General features: G+C 43.5%; 5 protein-coding genes across 11 annotated transcripts in view; 2 read left to right on the top strand and 3 right to left on the bottom strand.

The window, feature by feature from the left end:
• Nucleotides 1-4,068, top strand: part of clcn3 (chloride channel 3) — a 30,936-nt gene extending 26,868 nt beyond the window's left edge. For 4 of the 5 annotated variants that reach the window (XM_080518973.1, XM_080518976.1, XM_080518974.1 and 1 more), the window contains one exon: nt 993-4,068. In XM_080518973.1, the coding sequence (XP_080375099.1) occupies nt 993-1,202 (210 nt within the window). In that variant the 3' untranslated portion in view covers nt 1,203-4,068. The remainder of the gene's footprint in view (nt 1-992) is intronic. The other variant, XM_080518975.1, reaches the window with a different exon arrangement.
• Nucleotides 4,069-6,832: 2,764 nt separating this feature from the next.
• Nucleotides 6,833-12,933, bottom strand: mfap3l (microfibril associated protein 3 like). The gene is made up of 3 exons (XM_080518981.1): nt 12,789-12,933; nt 8,812-9,247; nt 6,833-7,883 (listed from the first exon to the last, which is right to left on the bottom strand). Exons 2-3 carry the CDS (start codon nt 9,158-9,160, stop codon nt 6,973-6,975), a joined length of 1,260 nt encoding a protein of 419 aa, XP_080375107.1. The 5' UTR covers nt 9,161-9,247; nt 12,789-12,933; the 3' UTR covers nt 6,833-6,972.
• A 930-nt stretch (nt 12,934-13,863) lies between these two features.
• On the bottom strand, nt 13,864-26,735 carry aadat (aminoadipate aminotransferase). Of its 3 annotated transcripts, none has more exons than XM_080519320.1 (14): nt 26,709-26,735; nt 21,701-21,772; nt 20,562-20,730; nt 19,795-19,927; nt 19,140-19,214; nt 18,769-18,978; nt 18,026-18,091; nt 17,846-17,928; nt 17,537-17,633; nt 17,379-17,440; nt 17,226-17,290; nt 15,880-15,986; nt 15,559-15,660; nt 13,864-14,545 (listed from the first exon to the last, which is right to left on the bottom strand). In XM_080519320.1, the coding sequence occupies exons 2-14, from the start codon at nt 21,765-21,767 to the stop codon at nt 14,504-14,506; spliced, it is 1,278 nt and encodes a 425-aa protein (XP_080375446.1). In that variant the 5' UTR covers nt 21,768-21,772; nt 26,709-26,735; the 3' UTR covers nt 13,864-14,503. The 3 variants fall into 3 exon arrangements, with proteins under 3 accessions (XP_080375446.1, XP_080375444.1, XP_080375445.1); XM_080519318.1 differs by lacking the exon at nt 26,709-26,735 and adding an exon at nt 22,227-22,246; XM_080519319.1 differs by lacking the exon at nt 26,709-26,735 and adding an exon at nt 22,072-22,209.
• Nucleotides 22,576-25,531, top strand: ino80b (INO80 complex subunit B; the record flags this gene model as incomplete). Its single annotated transcript, XM_080518881.1, is given in 6 exon segments — nt 22,576-22,863; nt 23,144-23,330; nt 23,420-23,565; nt 23,636-23,808; nt 25,057-25,509; nt 25,511-25,531. Coding segments are annotated over 6 exon segments (1,020 nt in total). The 5' UTR covers nt 22,576-22,823.
• intu (inturned planar cell polarity protein) overlaps nt 25,944-27,500 on the bottom strand; it is a 20,789-nt gene continuing 19,232 nt past the window's right edge. Inside the window, 2 exon segments of the mRNA XM_080519015.1 lie at nt 25,944-26,882; nt 26,957-27,108. Coding sequence (XP_080375141.1) covers nt 26,771-26,882; nt 26,957-27,108 — 264 coding nt within the window. The 3' untranslated portion in view covers nt 25,944-26,770.

Here is a 27,500-nt window from a genome sequence, read left to right as displayed (position 1 = left end):
TACAATAAAGTACATTAACATTACGTCACATTCTGACACCTGAAAGACGACTTTATAAGAAATGGAAAGAAATAACGTTGTTCTAGTTTAGTGAAATGTTTACATCAGCCTGTGGACGGAGAAGAGAAGTTGAAATGCTAATAATGTGTTTGCAAGACAAATAATTTTGTTGAAACCAAATAATCTCTTTTATCTGCATTAAACTGCAGTTAAATTCAAATAGTCTTTGAAGATGAAAGAGAAAATATTAATAATAAAGGAAACGATTGTTAAACTGACTTGAGCAGCTGTGATTATTAAAAAACAGCTAAATGTTGAGAATGAGTTTTTTCAATTAACCAGCCTATAACTTTATTCTCAACAATTTGAGTTCCTTCTTGATGTTTTCACTTTATTCTTGGAATGTGGACTTTTTACTTTTTAACTTGCCTGTAATACCAGTTTCTACCACAAGATGGTGCAGGTTAGGACTCCTTTATATAAGAAACTAATTGAAAATGGTTCAACTTTTAGAGGTTGATGTTAATCTACAAGATGAGATAACTTAACTTTGAACTTTGTTCTGCAGTGACTCGTCTCGCTTTTGATCTTTGACTTTAAAGAAGAGGAGAAATCGTTTCTTCCAGACTGCGACTCCTCTGAAGCGCCTCGTCTTCTCCTCCTCCTCCTCCAGGGTTTCTAACGTTTCTCCTCCTCCTGTAGGATGCAGCTCCTCCTTTTTCTCTCCAGAGCAAAAAAAAAAAACGACGCCCCGCTCTGAAACGAGTGGCCGGGGGTCGTTTCTCACCTGCTTTGATCCTTTTGTTCTTCCTCCTCCTCCTCCTCCTCAGGGTTTTGTGTTTTTGTTGGCTGAATGAAAATAATTATTTAACGTGAATCCAATCAAAACCTCCCCGCCAACAAAAACACTCCGGTGTCCTTCGTGCCCCCCCCCCCCCCCTCCCCTCCCCCACCAGTCTCTAAATCCTCTCGTCCTTTGTCTCCCCCTGCAGGCGGCTTCTTGGCATTATCACAAAAAAAGATATCCTTCGTCACATGGCTCAAATGGCAAACAAAGATCCAGAGTCCATCATGTTCAACTGATCCGCTCCTTCCAGGACGGCTGGGGGGGAGGGGCAGGAGGCGACGGCGAGGAGGAGGAGGAGGAGGAGGAAGAGGAGGAGGAGGAGGAGGTGTACCTCCTCAACAGCTCCCACCGCTGACATTTGGACCTTGTTTTCTTTCAAGTTTTTTGAGTTTTGCAGCTTTGTAGAGCCGAACGTCCCCGGTGGGGGCGGCGAGCGCCTCAGAGACTGAGCGGCCACCAGAGGGCGCCACAACGGACTGCCATCATCATCATCATCATCATCATCATCATCATCATGGTTATTATTGTTGTTATTGCTGTTGTTGTCAGTCCGGCTGCTGGCGACACGACGAGCTCACGGCTTGAAGGCGCACACACACACACAACACACACACACACACACACACACATGAGGAATGCACTTTTTACACACACACACTTAAAAGTCACACAAAAATACACTTTTGCACTCGCAGACACCGCGGACATGCATGCTGTCTACACACACACACACACACACACACACACACACAGCCCTGTTTGCACTCTTCGTGTGCCCCTCCCCCCCCCCGTCCACTGTCGCGGTGGACAACGAGGCCTGGCTGGGGTCAAAGGTCAGAATGAACCGCTGAAGAGGGAGGCGATGAGGGACCTCCAACCCTCCAGGTTCTCCTTTTTAATGATTTAAAACAAAAAACAAAACCCAGAAGCGCCACACTTCTACCCGTCCGTCCTCGACAAACGTACTTTGTTTACTCGTGAAGTGTGTGAGACCGAGTGTGTGTGTGTGTGTGTGTGGGTGTGTGTTTCATGAGCACCGCAACATTCCAGCCTGGTTACCGTGGTAACCGAGAGGACGCAAACCTGCTCCCCACCCCCTCCAAAAAAACAAAAAAAACATGGCGGCCTCTCGTGATTGCAGCTGCTTCACCCGGCTTTGATCTCTTTGTGTCGACGTGTGTGTCTGTTCTGGTTTTCCTATCGTTGTCGGGTCCGTAACCTAAATTGTGACTCTCAATATGAGAACCTTTTTATTTAAATGGTTCCCAAAACAGCCTCCTGATAGGTTTTAAGTTTTTATTTTTGTCAAGACGATTGCTTCTCCACATAGTCGAATTACGGGAATTAGTGTGTCCCACACTGCCCCCGGAGGTCAGAATTCGTATTGCAGTGCATAAAGTCGCACCACAAGTTCCAGTTGAGTGAGTGAGTGAGAGAGAGAGAGAGAGAGAGAGAGAGAATGTAAAGGAAGATAAGGTGGAACTTGTATTTAAAGGAAGAAATGTTTCTTTTTACAAATTTGGAAGTAAAAAAACAATCTGTGAGCTTATGAGTGTTTATTTCTGAACCAGGTGTGTGTGTGTGTGTGTGTGTGTGTGTGTGTGTGTGTGTGTGTGTGTGTGTGTGTGTGTGTGTGTGTGTGTGTGTGTGTGTGTGTGTGTGTGTGTGTGTGTGGCAGGCATTCATTCATTTCAAAGACGGGTCGAGTGTGAGGAAGAAGTAAAAGTCCGACGTCCTTCATCTCAAACTGTTTATTTGTTTCCTCTTTGATCCTTTTATCTCTGACGTATTCGAGCCGCACCGAGGACAAAAATATGAGGAATTTTATTTGGATTTCAGCAGATCAGTGTTGAATGTTTAGAATTTTACTGTATTCTCAAAGTTCTTGGTTTGTTTTTTGGGGGGAGGGGCAATATTCGTGTTTATATTTAAGATTTCCGATGTAATTTATCATGGATGAAACTCTTTGTGTCTGTATTTCAACTCTATCGTTAAACTGCTCTTCCAAAGTGCTCTTGAAGTTGCATCCTAAACGTCAAAACTTCATTTTCTATTATTTGTTTTATTTATTGGAGATTTGATCGCTTGTTTTTGGACTTTTTCCTCTTTTTTTTTTAAAACATATTAACCTTAACTTTAAATTCTAAATGATATTTTTGCCTTTTTTCTCTCAAACTTTCATATTAATTTGAGCGATTTTGTCTCTTACCTGCTGCTTTGACTATTTTGTCATTCAAACAGTCTTGAAATCAGAATTTGAATTTATCCTCTATATTTTCTTCAGTATATTTTGATTCTAATCACTTTAATACCTTATTTGCTCTCATTCTGAAATTTTTTGGGAATTTCGCCACTGGTTTTATTCATTTTATTGTTAAAATACAGACTAATGTTTTCTCCTGGGTGTGGCTTTGATACTCACACCCCGAGTACCGACGAGTTAGTACGACAAAACCAAACTGGAATTGAGTCTTTACACACACACACACACACACTGGTTTAAACCTGCTTCCAAGAAAATGAATATTTTCCCCTTCTTTTTATTAAATTTTTTTTTAAACGGCACTTTACAACATGCTTCACGGCCACAAAGACGTTTTCCTGAGAAGTAAAAAAAATTTTCTTCCTTTCCGATAAATGAAGTTCGCCCGCTGCTAGCCGGGTTTTTCCCCTCCAGACGTTTTTGTTTCAGAAAATTCGGCAGCATTTTTATGAAAAAAAAACGTCCGTTTACACAGAAAAAAAGGCGAAAACGCAAACGATTGTCGATGCCAGGCCACGAGGTGGCGCTGTCGCTCGGCAACGGCAGAAGTTTTCCCGTTCCACTCGAAACCGTTGAAAAGTCGCCGCCGCCGCCGCGTTTCCAGATTCCACGTCGACCCTCGAAACGCTTGTACAACCGAGTCGTCTTGATTCAGATTGTTTTGTCCTCTGGTGTCTTCTTGAATAAACTTCAGTGTCAAAAACTTCTCTCACACGCTGTCATGAGCCTCTTTCAAGTTTTGCATCTGGATGGACGTAGCGCCTTACCTGTGTGTGTGTGTGTGTGTGTGTGTTGCCTAACATTGTATTTCCTACTGATCTGGATTTTAATTTATGCGTCGTGTCGATAGAGTTCCACATTATTATGACTATTATTCTGGAGGAGTTTCATGTGTGACTCCACTGTACATTTTAAAGCAGAATATGTAAAGATTACATTTCGTTTCAAATTAAAAGGATTCAAGTTGCACATGATTCATGCCTTGATTTTTACTCTTCACCTCCAACTTGTTTCTATTTATTTATTTATTTGTTTGTTCATGTTATGTCATGCCATTTCACTATATATATATATATATATATATATATAAACTTGTCATCCATATATGAACAAAAGTCAATTTTTTTTCCATCGTCTCTCAGAATTTTCTCTTTGTACATTTCCTTACATTTGTAAAACACTTGAATATTTAAATTCCACACTTAAAAGAGTTCCACAGTTTGACTCCATGAACAGATGGACGTTTCTGTTTCAACGACGTCAAACATGTTTTGAAAATTACATTTTCTCCTCTGGCAAAACGGTTTGTGCAGCAAAATGACTTTGAATGTCGTTTGCCGATTTTTTTTGTTTTGCTTTCCACATAATCAAAATTTTTAAGTGGACAAGGTCCTTAACTTTAAGACGTTTATTTTCAATAAGTAAAGGATTGGTGTGTTTTCTCTAGAACCTTTCTTACTGATGATTCTAATTGCTCTTTTTTGAAACAGGACTAAGGGCTTAGTGGTACTGGTAGAAGTATTAGTGGTACTGGTAGAAGTATTAGTGGTAGAAGTATTAGTGGTAGAAGTAGTAGAAGAGAGGAAACCACTCCTTTATTCCTTTCTGTCAAACTAAAACTACCAAGTTGGATTGTTATTACAGTCACTGTCAGAATAAAGCTAGCAAGTTTAGTTGTTATTAAGGTGAAAGTCAAAATAAAAGTACCAAGTTAGGTTGGTATTAAGGTGACTGTCAAAATAAAACTACCAAGTTGGATTATTATTACAGTCACTGTCAGAATAAAGCTAGCAAGTTTAGCTGTTATTAAGGTGAAAGTCAAAATAAAAGTACCAAGTTAGGTTGGTATTAAGGTGACTGTCAAAATAAAACTACCAAGTTGGATTATTATTACAGTGACTGTCAGAATAAAGCTAGCAAGTTAGGTTGTTATTAAGGTGAATGTCAAAATAAAAGGACCAAGTTAGGTTGGTATTAAGGTGACTGTCAAAATAAAAACTACCAAGTTGGAATGTTATTACAGTGACTGTCAGAATAAAGCTAGCAAGTTTAGTTGTTATTAAGGTGAATGTCAAAATAAAACTACCAAGTTAGGGTGTTATTAAGGTGACTGTCAAAATAAAACTACCAAGTTAGGTTGTTAAGGTGAATGTCAAAATAAAATTACCAAGTTGGATTGTTATTACAGTGACTGTCAAAATAAAACTACCAAGTTAGGTTGTTAAGGTGAATGTCAAAATAAAAGGACCAAGTTAGGTTGGTATTAAAGTGAATGTCAAAATAAAACTACCAAGTTAGGGTGTTATTAAGGTGACTGTCAAAATAAAACTACCAAGTTAGGTTGTTAAGGTGAATGTCAAAATAAAATTACCAAGTTGGATTGTTATTACAGTGACTGTCAGAATAAAGCTAGCAAGTTAGGTTGTTATTAAGGTGAATGTCAAAATAAAAGGACCAAGTTAGGTTGGTATTAAGGTGACTGTCAAAATAAAACTACCAAGTTAGGTTGGTATTAAGGTGACTGTCAAAATAAAACTACAAAGACAAAACATTTCCACCTTTCTGAGGTCGTCCTATCGCCTGACCTTTATTTTCCAAACTGAAATGTTGAAAACAAACAAACAAACAAACAAACCCAGACGTCTTTGATGTTTTTTTTTGAAGCGCGGCGCTTCTATTTTATTCCACTACAAAAGAAAAGAGGCATCTGAGGAGCACCAGGAGAAGCAGGACGGCGTCCAGTCCGTCTCGTCTCCGCCACAGACGGACCGACGGCCAAGCAGAGGAAGAAGAGAGGAAACCACTCCTTTATTCCTTTCCTTTCTATTCCTTTCTTTTCTACGTCAAGTCCCAGAAGATGTCGGCGTCGGAACACGTACACATGCAGCAGGAAAGAAGCCGGAGTCTGATTAGAACGCTTTAGAAAACAAACACACTCACGAGACGGAGGAAAAGAAGACGCTCTTTTCTACTCGGGGGAGGGGGGGAGGGGGAGGGGGAGGGGGGAGGAGGGGGAGGAGGAGGGGGAGACGCCATCGTAATAATATAACGGTAGAACTGCACACTTGAAGGCCGTACAATCATGAAACCCGGGAGCCGTTTTGACTTTTAAACTCTTTTTTTTTTTCCCAGCATGCATCGGGGGCCGTGAGCAGGACAACACGGAAGTCGTTTCGCGGAGACGTGAAAAAACGGCGGTTCTGGCGAGAAACGGAGCTTTAACACAAAAAAAAAATTAAAAGTACAATTCGGTAAAGAGGTGAAGCAGTGGCGGTGTTTGTCCCGGGGGGGGGGGGGGGGGGGGGTGGGGGGGTGGGGGGGGGCAGTAGAGAGTCCCTGTAGTGTTCACTCTGCCAACTGGAGGCGCCGCCGTGTGGCGAGGAGCGGGATTACAAGCTGGGATAATTGCTGATGTTGGTGGATACATTGTTTTTTTTTTTAAGTTTCAACAGGAAGATGACCCCCCCCCCCCACACACACTCTCAGGATTAGTTCATCCACTTTCTATTTAGTATTAATTAAATTTATAAAGAGAAGAATCACACGGAGAAAAGCCCCGCCCCTCCCCCCACACCCTGCACCCCTCCCCCACCACGACCACACCCAAGACGCCACACGATCAAGAGTCGCCCTACATTCCTGCGTACATTCGAGCATGAAGGTCCAGGGTGAAGAAGAAAAAGATCAAAGTCCCAACAGATCAAATGGAAAAAGTGATTTGCTTTGCTTGTCGAACGTGAAACTAGAAATGTGTGCGGACTTTTTTTTTTTTGTTTGTTTTTGTTTGTCTCTGTTTTTTTTGTTTGTCCTTGAGTGAGGATGCATAGCGGGGACCCGGGGCGTCGCTCCGTCGTTCGCCTCGTCACACGTGACTCTCGTAAAACACCTGCGGGGTTTTGTCTCCCGTCGGCTCGTCCTCCGCCGCCGCCGCCGCCGCCTCCTCGGTCTCCTCGGGGAGGGGCGGAGCCTGCGGCGGCGGTGGCGGAGGCGAGGAGGGCGCGGCCTCCGCTAGCGGCGCCTCCTCGAGGCAGGCGGCGGCGAGCGGCGGGTGCACCGACACCTGGATGGCGATGTGCTGCGGCTGCTCGTGGACGGACGAGTTGTCGGAGTCGGCGGCCGGCGAGCCGCTGCGCTCCCGCTCCCGCCCGCGCTCCCTCTCGCGCTCCCGCTCCTGCAGGATGGTGAAGACGTCGCGCGCGCCGATGGACGCCATGCGGCCCGCCGCCGCCGCCGCCACCGCCTCCGGCGCGCTGCGCACGAAGGTGTGCCTCATCTCCTCCACGCCCACCACCTCCAGGATCTCCTCCATGAAGGTGCGGCAGTTCATGATGAGCGGCGGCAGCGGGATGCTGCGCGCCAGCTCCTCGATGTAGCGCGCGAACTCCATGGTCTTGAACTGCGTGACCTTGGCGAGCTCCAGCGTCTTGGCCGACGTGATGATGGGGATGCGCTTGGCGATCTCGAAGGCCTTCTGCAGCTTCTCGGCGCCCTCGGTGCGGAAGAACTCGTTGATGGCCGCCTCCGTCTTCTTCAGGTGGCTGCTCATCATGCAGAGGCGCGTCACGTTCAGCGCCATGATGATGGTGAAGGTCACCAGGCACACCACCATGTAGTACACGCCCATGTCGCCGTTGGTGAACACCACGCGCAGCGTCACCGTGCAGTTGGCGCTGCCGCCGGCGTTGCGCGCCACGCAGGTGTACTTGCCGCGGTCGGCGAACTCGATGGCGGTGATGTTGAGGACGCCGCCGTCCAGCAGCCACCATTTCCCGCCTGCGAGGGTTGAGGGGAGGGGGGAGGGGGGGGGGGGTGCACAGGAAGTAAACAAAACAAGGCTGGAATGAATACGTTGAATGGAAGTAGAGGTCAGTCAGGCCACAAGGTGGCGCTCTGTGGTGGTAGGAACCAGCCACACACACACACATGGGAGAGAACAATGTAAACAACAACAATGTTTGTAAAGTAGACAGGCGACCAGGTTGGGTTGGTATTATGGTGAGTGTCAAAATAAAACTACCAAGCTGGATTTTTTTTATGGCGACTGTCAAAATAAAACTACCAAGCTGGATTTTTTTTATGGCGACTGTCAAAATAAAGCTCGCAAGTTGGATTGTTATTACGGTGACTGTCAAAATAAAACTACCAAGTAAAATTTTTTTTTTGCCGACTGTCAAAATAAAGCTAGCAAGTTAGGTCGGTATTAAGGTGACTGTCAAAATAAAGCTACCAAGTTGGATTGTTATTATGATGACTGTCAAAATAAAGCTACCAAGTTGGATTGTTATTATGGTGACTGTCAAAATAAAGCTACCAAGTTAGGTTGTTATTAAAGTGACTGTCAAAATAAAACAACCAAGTTGGATTTTTTTTTTACGGTGACTGTCAAAATAAAACCACCAAGTTGGATTGTTGTTATATATATATATATATTTTTTTTTTTTTTTTTTTTTTTTTAAACGTTGAAACTTTTCTGAATAAAAATACAAAAATATTTTTTTCAATTTAACCGTCGCCGTGGAAACGAGACCTCATCGAGTCTCCTGCTAAATTAAAAAATCCCCCGGAGGAACCGAGGCCGTGGCGCCGAAGGGGAGAAAAAAACAAAACAAAACAAAACAAAGCCCCTGTTTATTCTTTCATGGCGGCGCCGGGAACCCGACGCCGCCCCGGCCGCTGAATAAATCATAAGATGGTGACTCACCGCCACTGTCCGTGTCCAGACGGGCGCCGTGGGAGTTGAACCACTGGACGCTGGGGAACGGCTCCCCGGTGACGTTGCAATCAATCAGCGCGCAGCTTCCCTCCCGGGCAATTATCTGGCTCACTGTGGTGAACGCCGCGGGGACCAGGCCGACGCCGCCCGTGGCGTTGGCGGCCTCCGTGGCGTTCCCGTCCGCCGGCGGCGGCGGCGGTGTCGTCGAGGCCCCGGCGGCGCCCGGGGGGGCGACGAGGGACGCCAGGACCAGGGCGAGGGCGAAGGCGTGTCCGGCGGCCCGGCGCATTTTCTCCGGCGGTGGAAGCGAGTCCCGAGGGGGGCGGGGCTCCGTCATACCTCCTGGGGCGCCACGCTGCGCGCCGGCTATCTCTCGGTGGGCGAAGGCAGTCGGGGAATCGGCGGCGCGCCGGGAAGCCGCACGCTGCAACAGAGAGAAGCAAAGACGTCGTCTCGGGGACGAAACAAACCGGCTGCGCCGAACCGGCCGAGAACGGAAACTGCCGACGAGGCGTTAAACCAGAGACGACCCTTCGCCGTCTGCGTTGCCGTGACGACGGCGACTCGTTAAAGCTTTAGCAAAGGCGCTAACCGCCCGCACACAGAACTCGAAAATCGACATTGACGCACGTTGAACACGATGTTTTTGAAAACGCAGAATTGTAATAGCCGAGCCGGGCCACAGGGCGGCGCTGTTGGTTGTTTATGTAACGAAACCACACACACACACACACACACACACACACACACACACACACACACACACACACACACACACACACACACACACACACACACACACACACACACACACACACACACACACACACACACACACACACACACACACACACACACACACACACAGAGAGAAGTAGCGGCGTTTTAGAAAAGTTGCATTCCGTCTGATTTCTACTGAGACTGAATCTGAGCGTTATTAAGGTGACTGTCAAAATAAAACTACCAAGTTGGAATTTTTTTTTTTACAGTGACTATCAAAATAAAACTACCAAGTTGGATTTGTTTTTTACGGTGACTGTCAAAATAAAACTACCAAGTTGGATTGTTATTATGGTGACTGTCAAAATAAAGCTAACAAGTTAGGTTGCTATTACGGTGACTGTCATAACAAAACTACCAAGTTGGATTGTTATTATGGTGACTGTCAAAATAAAACTACAAAGTTGGATTTTTTTTACGGTGACTATCAAAATAAAACTACCAAGTTCGGTCGTTATTAAAGTGACTGTCAAAATAAAACTACCAAGTTGGATTTTTTTATGGTGACTGTCAAAATAAACTACCAAGTTGGATTGTTATTACGGTGACTGTCAAAATAAAACTACCAAGTTGGATTTTTTTTTACGGTGACTGTCAAAATAAACTACCAAGTTGGATTGTTATTATGGTGACTGTCATAATAAAACTACCAAGTTGGATTGTTATTACGGTGAATGTCAAAATAAAACTACCAAGTTGGATTGTTATTATGGTGACTGTCAAAATAAAACTACCAAGTTAGGTTGGTATTAAGGTGACTGTCAAAATAAACTGCCAAGTTGGATTGATTTCTACTAAGACGGAATCTGAGCATTTCCAAAAAATGAAAAAGAAAAAAACGCTTGTGTTTTCAGCGGCTCCGATGACGGTTGTCATGGAAACGGACACCTGAAACAAAACTGACTGTAACAGGGCCTCGGTCTCGGGGAAGGAAACACCTGCCTTACATTATTACTGCTCTTTACGTCATATTAGGAAGCTTTTTAACTAGATTAAAAAAATATATATATATATTTGGTGATCGACAACAAATAATATTTAAAATTTTTATTTACCCACTTTGATCTCACGTTGGGGATCAAAGCAGAGAAAATCCCAGCTTACAGGTCGTAACTGCAGCTGCTAACATATTCAAACCCCTGGAATTCCGATGGTTCTCGTCTTAAACCTCGTCGTCGTCAAACTCTCGAGACGTGTGAGCGATTTAGTTGCAGATAATTAATCCCGCCACACGCTGCAGCTGTTTTCTCTGTGTAAACACGCCGACGTCCAACACCTACTTCCTTTTGGGGACAATAAAGAGCATCTTATCTTATCTTGTGTAAACCGAATACTTTCCACTGATTAGATAACTGAAGTATTAATGCTGCAATACAATGTGGAGAGCGAGTGGCTGGAAAAAGAACAATGTACACACACTTCAGAAAATGTTTCAGCGTTAACACAATAATCCAAATTATACTAATACATGCGTTTCACGGTGGATTGACAATTTGTACTCGAGTACTTGATTGCAAATTTAAAAATTGTCTAGAATATCTATAATTTAAGCAAATTTCTAACGTGAAGTATCTATAAATGACTGGAAAAACATGGATAGAAATGTAAAATACTGGAATAGTCCGGTTTTATTTACATTTTTAAAAACATTACATGATGTACATTATAGTGATGTGTGAGTAAAAGTATTTAGAATTTGCTATTTCTACTTTTCGACACTAAAACCTGAAATTAGCCACTTTAACAGAAATCGTCAAATTAGTAGGAAATTGATGTAAAATAAATACAAAGTGAGGATCAACAACAAAGTACTTCTTTTAGTGGCGTCTGTTTTCAGTCGTGGAGTAAAAGTACTTCTCGAAAAACAACATTAGACACTTTAATAATACCTTGATTTCCACAGGAACGACGTCTCTCAGAAGAACTACATGAGTAAACTGATTTAAATTTTCTCAAACTCGTTGGGTTCAAACATTCAAATCTAAAAGTTTGAATTTCAAATCAGATTCAAACCGAAGAGCGAGTCGACGACATGATTGTATCTAAAACCACCTTTTACACCATTTTAAGTAAATAAACACTGAAGAGCTTTCATTGGGGGTTTTTTTTTTGGGGGGGGAGGGGTTTGTTTCCATGACAACGGCCCCCAGAGCCAATGAAAACTCAGCATAGTGTGTGGTTTCATTGCCAAACAGCACCCACCAGTGGCCCAACATGAAAACTACAACATGTTCAGTGTTTCTGATGTCTGTAGAAACGGGCAGTTTTCAAAACGTTGCCGTGTGAACTCAAAACCTTTATGAAACGACGCGTTTCCTCTTGAAACGTGCATGAAAAGATCATTAAATGTAAACAATTGCAGTAATGAGACTATTTGTGATTCCTAACTTGGAGCTTTAGTTGTTACAAGATTTTTAAAAAACAATAGATTTTGCCTGTTTTAATAGAAAATATGTTTAAATTCTTGCGTTTTAAAGCGTCATTGAGTCACAGCTGCCTCAGAAAGCGGCTAAAACGCGGTCATTATTACACCAAACACACATTAAAATCGAAATATACGCGCACGGAGCTTCCAGCAGTGTGAACTGGGTCGATTTGAGAAGTTTTGTGGATTAAAAAACAAAACAAACGAGCCTTTTTCCCTTCCTTTTCCTCCCGCAGCAGGAAAACAAAAGCGACCCTCCGTCCACATATAACGGAGCGGAGCGCGGGAGCCGTCTATCACCCGCTCCGCGTCGCCTTCCCGGCGGATGTCTGGTTAAAAACCGACTCATGTCAACCAGCCGGTTGTAAAATCGACGTTAAAACACGCCGAAGTCCCCGAAAAGAACGGAACTGTTGACATTTTTAATCGGAGGTGTTTAGGTTTAAACCTAACGGAGGCGAGAGGAGAAGGCCGGCGGGAGGCGACTATGTGCTGGATCATCGGAGCTTAGAGAGAGAAGGGGGGGAGGGCTGGACGGAATTCAACCGCAAAGACGGAAAAAAGGTTTAAAAACGCACATTTACTTATAATTATATACGTATATGATGATAAAAAAAGATGATTAATAGGAATGTTTAACAGAGGCCAGGGGGTTTCCACCCAGAAATGCTGCAACGTCGACGGCAACAGACCGACAGGCCTTAAAAAACAAACAAACAAAAAACCAGACATATAATAAATAAAACGTTAAAATACTCACGTCATCGTCCGTCTGCGCTGCAAAGCTACGGGGAAACACTCCAGTCCAGGCGGGTCGTGGTGAAGCTAGTTCCCCCCCGGTGCCTCCATCGTCCCTGCTGCCGCCGCCTCTGCGCTCTGCTCCGCTGCGGGGGAACGAGCCTCCCCTTCCCCTCCCCGCCCCCCCGGGCTGCGCCGGCCCCGCAGCGAGCGGCTCCGGTTACAACCAAATATGCAGACGATCGATTTAAAATGCTTTTTTTTTTTTTCCCGTTTCGCTCTAATAACTGTTTAAACATGCTTACGTCCACTTTTTGGTCATGTGAGGTACAGAGAGGCTTTATTCAAGTAGAATCTGCAGAAAATATCTACATTTTCATCAGAAAATAAAGTATATAACATATATACGGAATCATAAAGCACAACTGTTTTGTGTTAAAATAATAAACATATTGGCTGTTTAGATATTATTTAAGAATGTTTTTTAACAACACTAAACATAAAGCTGGCAGGAGCAATGGAACAAGAAAAGTGAATAAAAGGAAATAAAAATATATATTTTCAAATGAAACGAAATTGAAATAAAAAAAATATTTAAAACAATATGATGCAGTTTTAGTACAAAAAATATCCTAAAAATAAACCATTGTATTTAAATGAAGTAAAAAAAAAAATTTTTTTTGTTAAATATTTTAAGAAATAAACAAAACTATATTGAAAAAAATTGATTAAATCAAAACAAAATTATTAAAAAACAAACCAAAAAAATAAACAGAATAATTTTCCAGGCAAACAAAATAAAAACAGGCAAAATTCTAACAGTATTTAAAAAGAAAAATATTTACTGTTTTGTTTTTTTTTTAAAGATATTTTAATTCTTTAATTCTTGGAGGTCCCCCCCCCCCTCTTGGGACCTCCAAGAAACACAAAATGCTATTTTGCCACCTCCCACTTAATACTTAAGATGTTTTTACGCTGCTTATAAACTTAAATATGTAGTTTGGATTTAATTATCGGAGGAGGAGGAGGAAGAGGAGGAGGAGGAAGAGGAAGAAGCCGTTTCAACAACACAGGAATGAAAAGCACAAGCAACGACCTGCAGTTCCAACAGTTTATTGTGAAATCCTGCGTTGCGCAACAACGGCGCACATTTTGACCCAGAAGCAGAAACAGGAGTGTCGTTCTTGTTTTGTTTTTTCTTCCAGTCAGGAGGCTGTGAACGAGTCGACGATCTCCTTGTAAACTCCACACGACGAGGCCGTTTGCTCAACGGCGCTAAAGAAACATTCGATTCCACTGAACCTGTGCAAATATTGATTTGAGGCGCGGCGGGGAGCCGGCCGTCAATAAACAAACAAACATCTGTGCTCCTCATTAAAACACACTATTTTCTGTAAGACGCCATGAAATCTTCCGTACAAAAGATAGAATATGTAAGATTGTGGTTATTTCTACGTCGGTTCATCTGTTTATTGTCGACGTGAAGCTGAAGCTGCATCCGGGCCTTGCAGTACCTCTTCCCGCCACAGGGGGCAGCGGCGAGTCGCCGTCTGGACAACAACCTTGACAACGTTGAATGAAATGGGATTTGTTTCTAGGATTTGAGGTTCCGGACCTCGTAGTGCAATAATCCAGTCGTGACCTACTTTGTTTTTATTTTACGTTAAAGTTTGATTCTTGTCGGAGCAGAAAAGTTAATTTAACAAAACCAGGAGAGGAAATGAAGCGAATGTTCAATCATAAAGAGTCTCTGATGAGCGACGAGAGTCTCCTGAAGGCCTGCAGGGAGAAACGGAGGTCAGGGGGGCAGCGTGTGTGTGTGTGTGTGTGTGTGTGTGTGTGTGTGTGTGTGTGTGTGTTTACAGGTGTTTTTCTGTTTATAGGAGTATGTGTGTGTCTTTTACCTGTGTGTATTTGTTTACAGGTGTGTGTTTACTTGTTTTTTGTGTGTGTATGCAGATGTGTCTGTGTGTCATTATGTGTGTGTGTGTGTGTGTGTGTGTGTGTGTGTATGTATCAGCATCTACGTGTGTTTACATGCGTCTGAGTGTTTTCTTGTGTGCGTGTTTACGTGTGTTTACGTTTGTGTACGTGTGTGTGTGTGTGTGTGTGCACATTACCTCTACATTTGTGTGTGTTTATACTTGTTTTTGTGTTTATGTGTATCTATACCTGTGTGCTCACGTGTGTGTGTCTGCATTTGGTTTTACATGCGTTTATGTGTTTACTTGTCTTTTTGTGTATGTAGATGTGTCTGTGTGTCTTTATGTGTGTGTGCATTATCTGTGTGTGTGTGTGTGTGTGTGTGTGTGTGTGTGTGATCCATCTCTACGTTTGTGTGTGGCTGCATTTGGTTTTACATGTGTGTATGTGTTTACTTGTTTTTTTGTGTATGTAGATGTGTCTGTGTGTCTTTATGTGTGTGTGCATTATCTGTGTGTGTGTGTGTGTGTGTGTGTGTGTGTGTGTGTGTGATCCATCTCTACGTTTGTGTGTGGCTGCATTTGGTTTTACATGTGTGTATGTGTTTACTTGTTTTTTTGTGTATGTAGATGTGTCTGTGTGTCTTTTTACGTGTGTGTGTGTGTGTGTGTGTGTGTACATCTGCATCTACGCATGTTTACTTGTGCGTCTGTCTACGTGTGTGTGCATGTATACAGGTTTGTATGTGTTTACATGAGGGCATTTATACTTGTTTACGTTTTTCTCTCTGTGTGTGTGTGTGTGTGTGTGTGTGTGTGTGTGTGTGTGTGTGTGTGTGTGTGTGTGTGTGTGTGTGTGTGTGTGTGCACCTCGTCGATCTGCTCCGGCGTGGCCTGAGAGAAAGCGGCTCTGACAAAAGGACAGGCGTCGCTGCTGGAGATCATGAAGGCCGATCCAGGAACCAGCAGCACCTTCAACACACGTTACCATGACAACCTGCTTTATGCTCTGATACTTCTCAAACATTTTGAAACATTTTGAAACATTTTAACATTCTGAAACGTGGAACTCGGGGCGTCGGCGGTTTGCTCCTGTCGGGACGCGTCTCATCGGCTGTTTGGGGTTTTATAGACGAGCGACTGTTCAGTGTGTGTGTGTGTGTGTGTGTGTGTGTGTGTGTGTGTGTGCACCTCTTTCTCCAGCGCCTTCTGCATGATGAGCTGCTGCGTGTCGGCGATTCCCTTCAGCCTCATCCACAGGAACATTCCGGCAGACGGGCTGTGCCATTCAGCCAAATCTGAATTTATTCAATAAATAAATAAATAAATAAATAAATAAACAAATAAATAAATAAATAAATAAATAAATAAATAAATAAATCCAAATATATAAGAGGATTTCACATCTGCAGCTCGTACCAGTTTCCACCACTCAGCAGGATCCACACACACACACACACACACACACACACACACACACACACACACACACACACACACACACACACACACACACACACACACACACACACACACACACACACACACACACACACACACACACCATTGAGGGGATTAAATTGCACTTCCCGAAGTGACCACTAGGTGGAGACGGCAACTTTTCCTAATTGTGCACTTCCGCCAGCAAATTACTGATTTAATTTCATTAAAAAAATAAATAAATCTAATCAGATAATAATTAACAGTAATAATACAAAAGCATATGATTCAGTTTTAATAATAAGTTTTCAAACACTTTTATCATAAAGCCGAACTAATGGTTGTTTAAAAGTAGCACCCGCGCCCCCTAGAGGTGAGTTAAATTACTGCGTGTGTTTTTTAGCCATGAAATATTTTCAAACGAAACGGCTGGAATTAATAGATCATAAAAAAAAAACTTTTTCAGTAAAACCTGTCGTATTTAATAAAAACACAAAAATAAACATCTAAGATACTATTTTTGACAAATAATTTTTCTGCGGCGCAGCATTAAAAAAAAAAAAAAAATTCTTCAGGTTCTTTGACATGTTTTTTTTGTTCATATGTGAGAAACTTATTAAAACAGTTTTGTTTTTTATTCGGTAGAAAAATACTTAAAAGGATCTTTTTTTTTTTTTATCTGCGTGAACTAGTTTAATATCGTTGACGGATTTTCTAGGAAACGTAGGAAAGGAATTACTTCTAAATAAATAAACTCGGTTTCACTAAATATGTGTACGAATCATTTATTCCCACGTGTTTCCATTTGTTTTAATCTTATTTTAAAAGGTAGAATGACACTTTTCTTCCCGACATGAGCAACACTAAAACTTCTATCATATTGAAGTTATTAGATTATGAGCCATTATTACATTATACAGATTAAACCTGCTTTTCAGTGACTCAACGTACCACCTTGTGGCAGAAACCTGCATTGCAGGGCGAAACACACTGGGCTCAGCTGGACGATGAGACTCGTCTCATTCAACTTGATATTTAACATCAATATTGATTATTTTGCGTGTTTTGTTTTTAATATAACTGAAGAAAGGACAAACCCTTGAGATGCTTGTCTGCAGAGGCGATCATGGCGTCACGCTGCTTCCTGTAGAAGTCAATCACCCTGCAGGGGAACGAGGAAAACAACAACTTTATTTACTCCTCCGGTGTTTATTTACTTCCCGAGTTGTGTTCGGTCGGAGGTCAGATACCCGTCGATGTGACGGAGGAACCCGTCCCGCCCCCAGCTGTGCAGCAGCTGCGACACCATGAGCTGAAACGGAAGCAGACGAGCCGCTTTTAAAAAGAGCCGGAGCTCGTTTTGTCATCAAACGCCGAGCGGGGCGGAGCGGCGGCGCCGGTTCCCCACCTGGGTGAAGGTGCTGGTGTGCATGGTGGAGGCCTGGATGTGCAGCACCACCCGCTCCACCAGCGGCCTGGGCCCCGTCACGAAGCCCAGCCGCAGCCTGGAACACAGAGGTAATCTGATTACTAGACACAGTACTCCTCTAAATACTTTATAAAGTAACCAAGCAGCTGCTCACGACTGTTTATACTCATTTAACCTTTGACCTCCATTGTTTACTGTATTTGGTTCAGTTCTGAAGTAATAAGTCATTTTATTATTGTATTAGTTATCATATATTTATATAATAACTGAAACAATCCCGTCGCTCACCCCGACGACAGGATCTTGGAGAACGAGTCGGTGCGGATGATCCTCCCGTCCACGTCCATGGAGAGAAACGTCGGCGCCCACGGCTGCGAGGAACAAACAAAACAAAACAAAATGAAGTTGTTTATTTATTTATTTTTTTACCCAACAGCCTCAGCGGAGGAACTCGTCGGCAGTTTCTACCTTCTCGAACTGCAGGAAGTAGTACGGGTCGTCCTCGATGATGAGCATGTCGTACTGCCTCGCCAGCTGGCCGGGAGGAAGTTAAGTAATTAATTGATTAATTAATTAAAAAACTAAAATAAATGAACAAATAAAAATTTATAAAAATGAATAAAACAAAAAATATGTAAACGAACAAATAAAAAAATATAAATGAATAAAAAAATAAATGAACAAATAAACAAATAAAATTTAATAAAAATAAATAGATAAATGAACAAATAAATATAAATGAATAAAAATAAATAGATAAATGAACAAATAAATATAAATGAATAAAAATAAATAAATGAACAAATAAATACATGGATATAAATGAATAAAAATAAATGAACAAATAAATAAATAAATGAATAAAAACAAAGAAATTAACAAATAAATAAATGAATATAAATAAATTAAAATAAACGAACAAATAAATATAAATGAATAACAATAAATAAATTAACAAATAAATAAATGAATATAAATAAATAAAAATAAACGAACAAATAAATAAATAAATGAATAAAAATAAATACATGAACAAATAAATGTAAACGAATAAAAATAAATAAATAAATGAATAAAAATAAATAAATAAATGAACAAACAAATAAATAAAAATAAAGAAATGAACAAATAAATAAATAAACATAAATAAAAGAATAATTATAAATATAATAAACTAAATAAAAGGGTTATAATGAAAACGAAGCCCCGACCTCGTACACCTCCCTCTTCCTCTCCGCCGTCATGGAGGCCCCGGTGGGGTTCCCCCCGTTGGGGATGGTGTAGAGGAGGCGGGGAGCCGTGCTGCCGGGCCGGTGGACCTCGGCGGGGTCCCAGCGGGACAGCGCCTCCTTCAGGGCCGCCGGGATCATGCCGTGCTGGTCGCTGGGGACGTTGATTAAATTGCACCCCAGTGGCTGGAGCTGCAGGGGGGGGGGGGGGGGAGAGAGGGAAAGAGAGAGAGAGAGAGAGAGAGAGAGAGAGAGAGAAACTCAAACTCTGAAGCTGGTTATCATCCGTCCAGGTGGACGGATGAACTTTCAGAGTGTAAAATAAATAAATAGATATAAATAAATATTCTCACCGCTGCGAGTGTCCCTGCGTACGTGGGCGCGTCCAGCAGGACGTTGTCTCCGGGACTCACCAACATCTCAAACACCTGGAACCACATGAACGACATTAAATAAAGGAGGACCTAACACACACGTCAACCTCATTCAGTTATAGAAAACAAAAGTATTGAATGTTTTAAGAGTTTAAAAAGAGTTTTGTAGGAGAGAAATCATACAAAAATTTATTGTTTGTTTCAGCGTGACGATAACATTTTTTGTGGGATGAGCAGAATAATTATAATTGTATGAACAATATATTTAACCCTTTACTGGAATACTCGAAAATTGTGATTTTTTTTTTTTTTTTTTACATAATTTATCTTCAGCTATTTGATTAAACAAATCCACAAAAACAAAAAGAAAATATATAAAAAATGAAAAAACACAACAAATTATGTTTTTGAATTTGCTGTTGTGTTTTTGAATTTGTTGTTGTGTTTAGTGATTTGTTGTTGTGGTTTGCACTTCAGGGCCACCGTAGGTTTATGAGCACAACCGTCGAGTTTGGTCCAAACATGTTAGCGCGACGCAGCTCAACTCTAAATCTAAAAAGTGCAGAAAAACTTCTAACGGACGACTTGAGGAAACGAGCCTGACGAGCTCCCGTGTGGTTTTGTGAGCGCCGACCTTGCAGAGCCCCTCCTGGCTGCCCGTCGTCACGCACATGTCCATCTGGCCGTCCTCGGCGCTGTAGGCGGCGCTCGGCGGGTTGTGGAGGCTCTTCTGGAGGTCCTTCATCCACGTCAGCAGCTCGGGGATCCTGGGAGGAGGAGGGGGGGAGGGGGGGGGGATGGGGGGAGCTCTATCACATCCACAATCTATGACAGTGTTTTTCAACCTTTTTGAGCCAAGGAACACTTTTTTCTTTGGAAAACTCTGGAGGCACACCACCACCACCTGAAAATGTTAAAATGTTAAACTCTGTAGCCTCTATTAACAATATAAAGTCATTCTCATCAAAGACATCAAAGTCATTCTCATCAAAGACATCAAAGTCACTCTCATCAAAGTTTTATCAACAGGAATCAAGTAAATACAGAAAAAAAGTATTCCCCAATGTCTTTTTTTTTTTTTAATAGTGCCTCCCTCAGTGTGAAACCTGGACCTGATATATGAAGAGCTGAGATCCTGGTTCACATTCTTCCTTTTCAAAAACTTCTCCATCACTGTCACTGACACAGTACTTTGATACAAGATGGTAGCAGGAGGTGGAGATGAACCACACTGACGTCTGTCACTTTACATTTCACTGGCAAAGCTCTGTGCTGCCCTCTAGTGGTGAAGAGTATTTATACATGATGACTCTGCAACACACTGTCGCTGTGAGAGCAAATGTTTTTTTTTAGAAAAAAATGTGAAATTGGATAATTTCCCACGTGTGAGGAGACAATCACCCGCTGGACGCCGAGTACTGCAGCGCCCTCTTCATCGCCGCCTCGTCGAAGGTCACGGCGCCGCCGCCCTTCACCTGGATGGTCGCCGACTGGAAGGGGAAGGTGTCGGGGTTCGGGGCGCCGCCGGCCAGAGAGATGAGGGACGGAGGCGAGCGCTGCTGCAGCTCAGCTGACGGAGGAAACGAGAGAGAGAGAGAGAGAGAGAGAGTGAGAGAGAGAGAGAGACGGGCGAGCAGGAATCACACCACCGTCGTCATCGAGTTCAGCCATATTTCCTCTTTCCCCGGGAAAATAGTGCCTTAATAAACTTTTAATTCAAACTTTACAGGTTGTTTTTGTTTTAAACGTGATGAAAAATGCTCATTTGATTTTATTTTTCATAAAAACCACAGTTGTTTCCGATAAATGACTACAATCTTAATTTAAAGCCAATTTTAATGAAAACTTTTTAAAAAAAATCTATGTTTCACTTGGAAATTTCAACAATTTGCTTGTTGCTGGTTAGTTTTGGAGAAAAGATGCAAAACTATTCTACTCGTCAGGGACTTGTTAGACGTCACTCTGTGTCTGAAGCTTAATTATATTCAAGCAACATGCAAATACTCATTGTTTTGCTGTAAAATGCACTGATTAAGACAATGAATGCAGAGTATTTACAGTAATATCGGCTCAAAATGATTGTTTTTTTTAATTATATGTGTAAATATTACTAGTTACTAATAACATAAGTGTTTATTAAAAGAAAAATCCGCTGCAAGAAGACTGATTCTTAATGTCAGACTATTTTACTGTCAATCTGGTCAGAATTATGTATTTGCTCAAATTTAGTGAAATAAAAGTTTCTGTTTTAAAAGATTTTTGTCCACATTTGTGACTGTGTCTCTCTGAAAAGAAATGTATAAACAAATCCCTAAAAAAGAGAAGTTTATATAGTTCTAAGCATCATTATTACTCAAATACAAACATTATATTGACCTGAATTTCCTCATCTGTTCAATTTATGATCATTATCACAATACCTGTAGGAGCAACTAATAAAAAGCTGTATAGACAAATTAGACATGAAGTTTTCACGCTGTTTCAGTTTTATTTCTTTCCACATAAAACTCTGTGAAGTAGTAGTAAAAACAGAAACTCACTCAGCATCCTGATGGGGGACGGCTTCCTGGCTGCACTGACAGCCGTCAGAAACCGAGCATAATTCATGATTCCTGTCAGATTATACAGAACCGGGATTAAGGTGAAGTCAGCAACTTTAATCTCGATCGTCCACTTCGCACCTGTTGCTGCAGCGGCAGCAGCAGCAGCGCGACACTGGTGGAAATACTGGTTTTACTGACCGACGCTGCTTTATAACGACGTGTTACGACACATAAGTTAATATGCACGCTCACAAACGACCAAAGCACGAGCCGAAACAAACATTCGTGACACATCTGGCGTGTTTCTGCACACGTTTGGGCGAGTTCAGCTTTTGACACGCGACAGAAACCACGAGCTCAAAACTTACAATTTATAAACTCTAGATCCCGTTAGGAGACGCGCCGCAGGCAAACACACCGCGTAACACTTCCGCGGACAAGTCAAAGTTAAAATTGCAGAGATTCCACGCGTGTAGTTCGGCTGTAGTTGCAGAAATTGACTCGGTCTGGTTGAACAACTGACCTTGCGTTGCCGGCCGAGTAGCCGCGGTGCATTCTGGGGGATGTAGTTCTTCGCTTGTGGGACTTCCGCAGCGGCGGGACGTTGTTAAACTACATTACCCAGTATGTCAAATAAACAACGCTTGTTATTCTTGTGCTTTTTCTAGTTCTCTAGTATTATTTATGTGGAAGCTTGGGTATCAATTTTAATCTTCTCTGTTTCATAGAAGCTAAAAATTTTTTTAAAATAAATATCTTTACGCTTTGAAACGTTTGTTTTTATTCGGGCGTCCTCCGCGAGAGGGCAGTCGATTCCGGAAGAAGACGACGTCACTTCCGTGTTGTTAGCGTCTGAGCAGCTCCTGCTAACCGTTAACATGCGAGCCTCTGAGCGTCGGCTCGTCACTAATTGTGTAGTTTTGCGGGCTTTTTGCGCAGTTTTTGGGCTCAGGCTTTCTTTTCAGAAGACATCGCGTTCAGACACGAGCCGCTTTGAATGTGTTTAAAACGCGTTAACTCCGGGTTTAAGTTGAGCCACAGTACATTGTTTACTAAATAATAACATGTAGCTGCAGTCTGGCTGTTCTCTCATAAGGTGTGGACCCCCCCTGTTGCTTCAATGGGGAAAAGAAAAGACATGATGCACCCCAGATTCCTCGGTGAGTACAGCACATTGTCGAGTTTTAGATTTCAGTCTGGGTTTCAAAGTGAGGTGATTTGAAGTGTTTAATCTACTGTTTCATTCTGCTGAACAGTAATGTGTTTACTTTAATACACTTATGTGTCTCAGATGTGAGTCGATTGTCACTTTGTCTATTATATTCGAAGGTTTGTAGTCAAAAGATACAGTATATGCTTGAAAATCCTATATTCTGGATCGTCTTAATGTTGTGCAATGCTATTGTCTTCATGTCTTCGCTGGTGTCCCGTCCCCTGCAGCTGAAGGCGTCTCCAGCCTGCACGGCGCCCACAAGCGCAAACACAAAAAGCACAAGAAGCACAAGAGGAAACACCACAGCTTCCACGAGCCGCCGCCGCCGCCCGAGCCCGTGGCGGTGCCTCGCCCGCCGCCGCCGCAGCTCCGCCTCAAAATCAAGCTGGGAGGACAGACGCTGGGGACCAAGAGGTGAGTCCCCCCCCCCCCCGGTGGGGACGGTCGTCACACAGCCAAGAGGTCCGAACATGAGACCAGTCACGACTGTCTGTCTGCACCAGTGTCCCCACCTTCACCGTCCACCCCGGCGTGGCCCGCCCTCCGTCCCCTCTGATGATCATCGACAACGACGAGGACGATGAGGACGACGAGGACGAGGACGACGAGGAGCCGTCCGTGCCTCTGGAGCAGTACCGAGCCTGGCTTGGTGAGTTGTAGGTGAATAGAAGAACTTTTATTTTTTAAGTACATTCAACAAGACGGTGTTTCCTGTCCAGACGAGGACAGCAACCTGGCCACGTCCCCGATGCCCGACATGGACTCGGACTCCATGCCGGGGGCGCCGGTGGATGAGGAGGAGAGGTGGCTGGACGCTCTGGAGAAAGGGGAGCTGGACGATAACGGGGAGCTGAAGAAGGAGGTGGACGAGTCTCTGCTGACCGCCAGACAGGTGAGGAGGAGGAGGAGGAGGGAGGAAGGGGAGGAGGAGGAGGAGCAGCGGTGTGGGTCTGATGTTAAATGAATCCAACCCTACATGGGGTTTTCTATAGTAATAAAATAAAAGCACCACTTCCCATTAGAAGATGGACTCGGAATAGGTGCTTTTATTTTGACAGTCACCTGTAATAACAATCCAACTCGGTCGTCTGTCCACTGGAATGTCTGCGTATGAGCGTTGTTCTTGGATCATTATTACAGGTGACTGTCAAAATAAAAGCACCAGTTCCGAGTCCATATTCTACTGGGAAGTGGTGCTTTTATTTTGACAGTCGCCCGTAAGATCAATGCTCACACGCAGTTGGATCGCTATTACAGGTGACTGTCAAAATAAAAGCACCAAGTCCCAGTCCATATTCTAGCGCTTTTATTTTGACAGTCACCTGTAAGAACAATGCTCATACGCAGACATTCCAGTGGACAGATGACCAAGTTGGATCATTATTACTGGTGGCTGTCAAAATAAAAGCACCAATTCCCAGTCCATATTCTAATGGGAAGTGGTGCTTTTATTTTGACAGTCACCTGTAAGAACAATGCTTATACGCAGACATTCCAGTGGACAGACGACCGAGTTGGATCATTATTACAGGTGGCTGTCAAAATAAAAGCACCAATTCCCATTAGAATATGGACTGGGAATTGGTGCTTTTATTTTGACAGTCACCTGTAAGAACAATGCTCACACGCAGACGTTCCAGTTGGATCGCTATTACAGGTGACTGTCAAAATAAAAGCACCAAGTCCCAGTCCATATTCTAACGCTTTTATTTTGACAGTCACCTGTAATAACGATCCAACTGGAATGTCTGCGTAAAATAAAAATTAAAATAAAAGCACCAATTCCCATCAGAATATGGACTTTTATTTTGACAGTCATCTGTAAGAACAACCCAACTCGGTGGTCTGTCCACTAGAAAGCGTATGATTCATGTTTATAGCATTTTGTTCTCTGTGCGCATGTGTGAGTGGATTCATTATAAAAACGACACACGGCGCCACCTACTGGCCCGACGGTGAAACTACATCGGTTTCAGTATTTTGAAATGCCAAACTTTTCTAAGATGAAAAAAAAAACAACATCAAAATTAAATAGTTACACTTTCAGATGCATTTTGAAAAGCAAAAATGTGATTTTTCACGATTCACACTCACACACAAAACATGTTTATTTTCCCGTTTCGCCCCGCCGCGTCTGCAGAAAGCGCTGCTGCACAAGCAGCAGAGCCAGCCGCTGCTGGAGCTGCCGATGGGCTACAAGGAGAAGGAGATGACGGCGGAGATGATGCAGAAGCGGGAGGAGCGCGCCCGCAAGCGGCGGCTGCAGGCGGCCAAGAAGGCGGAGGACAGCAAGAACCAGACCATCGAGCGTCTGACCAAGACCAGCAAGGCCAAGATCAAGAGCCTGAAGGAGAAGAAGGCGCGGCTGAGCCAGTGTCCCACCGTGCGCTACAGCGACTCCGCCCGGGGCCTCGCCATCTCCTACCCGGCCGGCGTGGCCGCCCCGGCGCCGTCGTCCCCCCGGCCCCCGCCCCTCCGCCGCCGCCCCCCGGCCGGCTGCGGCGTGGGCGGCTGCGGCAACGCCAGGAGGTACCGCTGCTCCACGACGGGCGTCCCGCTCTGCAGCCTGGAGTGCTACCGCCGGAACCTGGCTGCTGGCGCAGAGCGCCGCCTGAACCCCACGTCTTTTTTTTTTTTTTTTTTTTTTTTTTTTTTTTTTTTTTTAGCGAATCTCAACAATATACGGGGTTTTATATATTTGTGCCAAAATTGTGAGCGAGCGATGGGGAAATGTGAGCGGGGAAAAATTTATTGTGCAAACGCACTAATAGCGTTTTGAGGAAATATTTAAATTGCGCAAAGAAAAACTTGCCATTGCGCTCAGATTCTCTCTCTCTCTCTCTCTCTCTCTCTCTCTCCTCTCTCTCTCTCTCTCTCTCTCTCTCTCTCTCTCTCTCTCTCTCTCTCTCTCTCTCTCTCTCTCTCTCTCTCTCTCTCTCTCTCTCTCTCTCTCTCTCTCTCTCTCTCTCCTCTCTCTCTCTCTCTCTCTCTCTCTCTCTCTCTCTCTCTCTCTCTCGCTCTCTCTCTCTCTCTCTCTCTCTCTCTCTCTCCTCTCTCCTCTCTCTCTCTCTCATGTGCAAAGCCCAAACGTGACAGACACGGTTGTCCACCAATCACAGAAATTGGGGGCGGGCGTTTAATTCTGATTGGCTACTTCGGATTCTGGACGTGCCTCGTAACCAACGAAGAAGAAGAAGAGAGAAAAACAAACTGCGAGGGAAAACAGAAATAAACATAACGATCCTGGATTACAACATGTTTTTCTCTCTTCTTCTTCTTCGTTGGTTATGAGGCACGTCCAGAATCCGAAGTAGCCAATCAGAATTAAACGCCCGCCCCCCAATTTCTGTGATTGGTGGACAGCAGAACTTGAGCGTGGACGTGGAGAGATTTGAGCGAGCGAGAGAGAGAGAGAGAGAGAGGTTGAGCGCAGAAATGATTTTTGAGCGCAATGTCAATGTTTTTCTTTGCGCAATTTAAATATTTCCTCAAAACGCTATTAGTGTTGCTTCCACAATAAATTCTTTTGCGCTCACATGTTCCCATCGCTCGCTCACAATTTTGGCACAAATATAACCCCGTAACAATAATGTAGGAAAAGTCGACGTCGCTCGGTATTTATCACATCCGCGCTATCCGATCGTGTCGAAATGTAAGTTTTTGAGTATTTTCCCGAGGTGGACGAGCAGCCAGGGTCACGAGGACCTGTGTTTTTTTATTAACAACTTTTTTTTTGGGCCATTTACAAAATAAATCTGTACAAACTTTAAGTTAACAATAAATGAAAAGTACCAATGTGAGCGTGTGTGTGTGTGTGTGTCCGTCGCGGCGGTGTGGAACCTTGGGTTCTCCTCTCAGGACGCCAGGCCGAAGGACAGCCTGAAGGCCATCTCCACCGGCACCTCGGCCACCGAGTCGTGGAAGCAGACGTAGAACTCCTGGGGGACGGGCTCCAGCAGCATCCGCCTGGATTAGCAAGACGCCACAATTAGTGAGACGGCGGGCGGTCGGCGTTAAGCGGCGGCGCGCTCCGGACTCACCCGATCACCCAGTACGTCATGGTCGGCGCCGGCTTCCTGGGGTCGCTCCAGTTCTGGGGTTTGCACTGGAACAGGACGCCGTGCTCCTTGACCGGGCCCAGACCCCACCCCCCTCCTCCCCCGCCCGGAGGACGCTCCGCCGCCCGCCGGCTCTGAGAGAGAGAGAGAGTGAGAGAGAGAGAGATTCATCCTTTCATTAGGTGAATGAAGAACGATATCCGTCGACCCGCTTTTGGTAAATAAAGTTATTTGAATTGAACAGATGGAGGGATGAACAGATGCAATGATGTATGGAAGGCTGAAGGGATGGATGGATAGATGATAGATGGATAAACAGATGGATGGACAGATAAACAGATAGATGGATGAACAGATGAACAGAAGAGCAGAAGGAGAAGAACAGATAGATGGACAGATGAACAGAAGAAGAGAAGAAGGAGAGGAGAAGAAGAAGAAGAGCAGAAAGAGAAGAACAGATGAACAGATGGATGATGAACAGAAGAAGAAGAAGAGCAGAAGAAGAAGAAGAGATAAACAGATGGAC

Source organism: Blennius ocellaris (genome assembly GCF_963422515.1).
Source record: "Blennius ocellaris genome assembly, chromosome: 23".
Taxonomy (NCBI): domain Eukaryota; kingdom Metazoa; phylum Chordata; class Actinopteri; order Blenniiformes; family Blenniidae; genus Blennius; species Blennius ocellaris.
The sequence above is the reverse complement of the archived record's forward strand: the minus strand, read 5'-3'. Positions and strand labels throughout refer to the sequence as shown.

Bases quoted from the DNA above. Each gene is read 5' to 3' on its own strand.
- mfap3l (XM_080518981.1), bottom strand. From the start codon at position 9,160: ATGACGGAGCCCCGCCCCCCTCGGGACTCGCTTCCACCGCCGGAGAAA. The intron at 7,884-8,811 runs GTGAGTCACCAT...CAACCCTCGCAG, and splicing joins TCTGGACACGGACAGTGGCG to GCGGGAAATGGTGGCTGCTG.
- aadat (XM_080519320.1), bottom strand. From the start codon at position 21,767: ATGAATTATGCTCGGTTTCTGACGGCTGTCAGTGCAGCCAGGAAGCCG. The intron at 15,987-17,225 runs GTTTGTCCTTTC...GAATAAATTCAG, and splicing joins TGCAGACAAGCATCTCAAGG to ATTTGGCTGAATGGCACAGC. The intron at 14,546-15,558 runs GTGCACACACAC...TTCTCCCTGCAG, and splicing joins CGCCGGAGCAGATCGACGAG to GCCTTCAGGAGACTCTCGTC.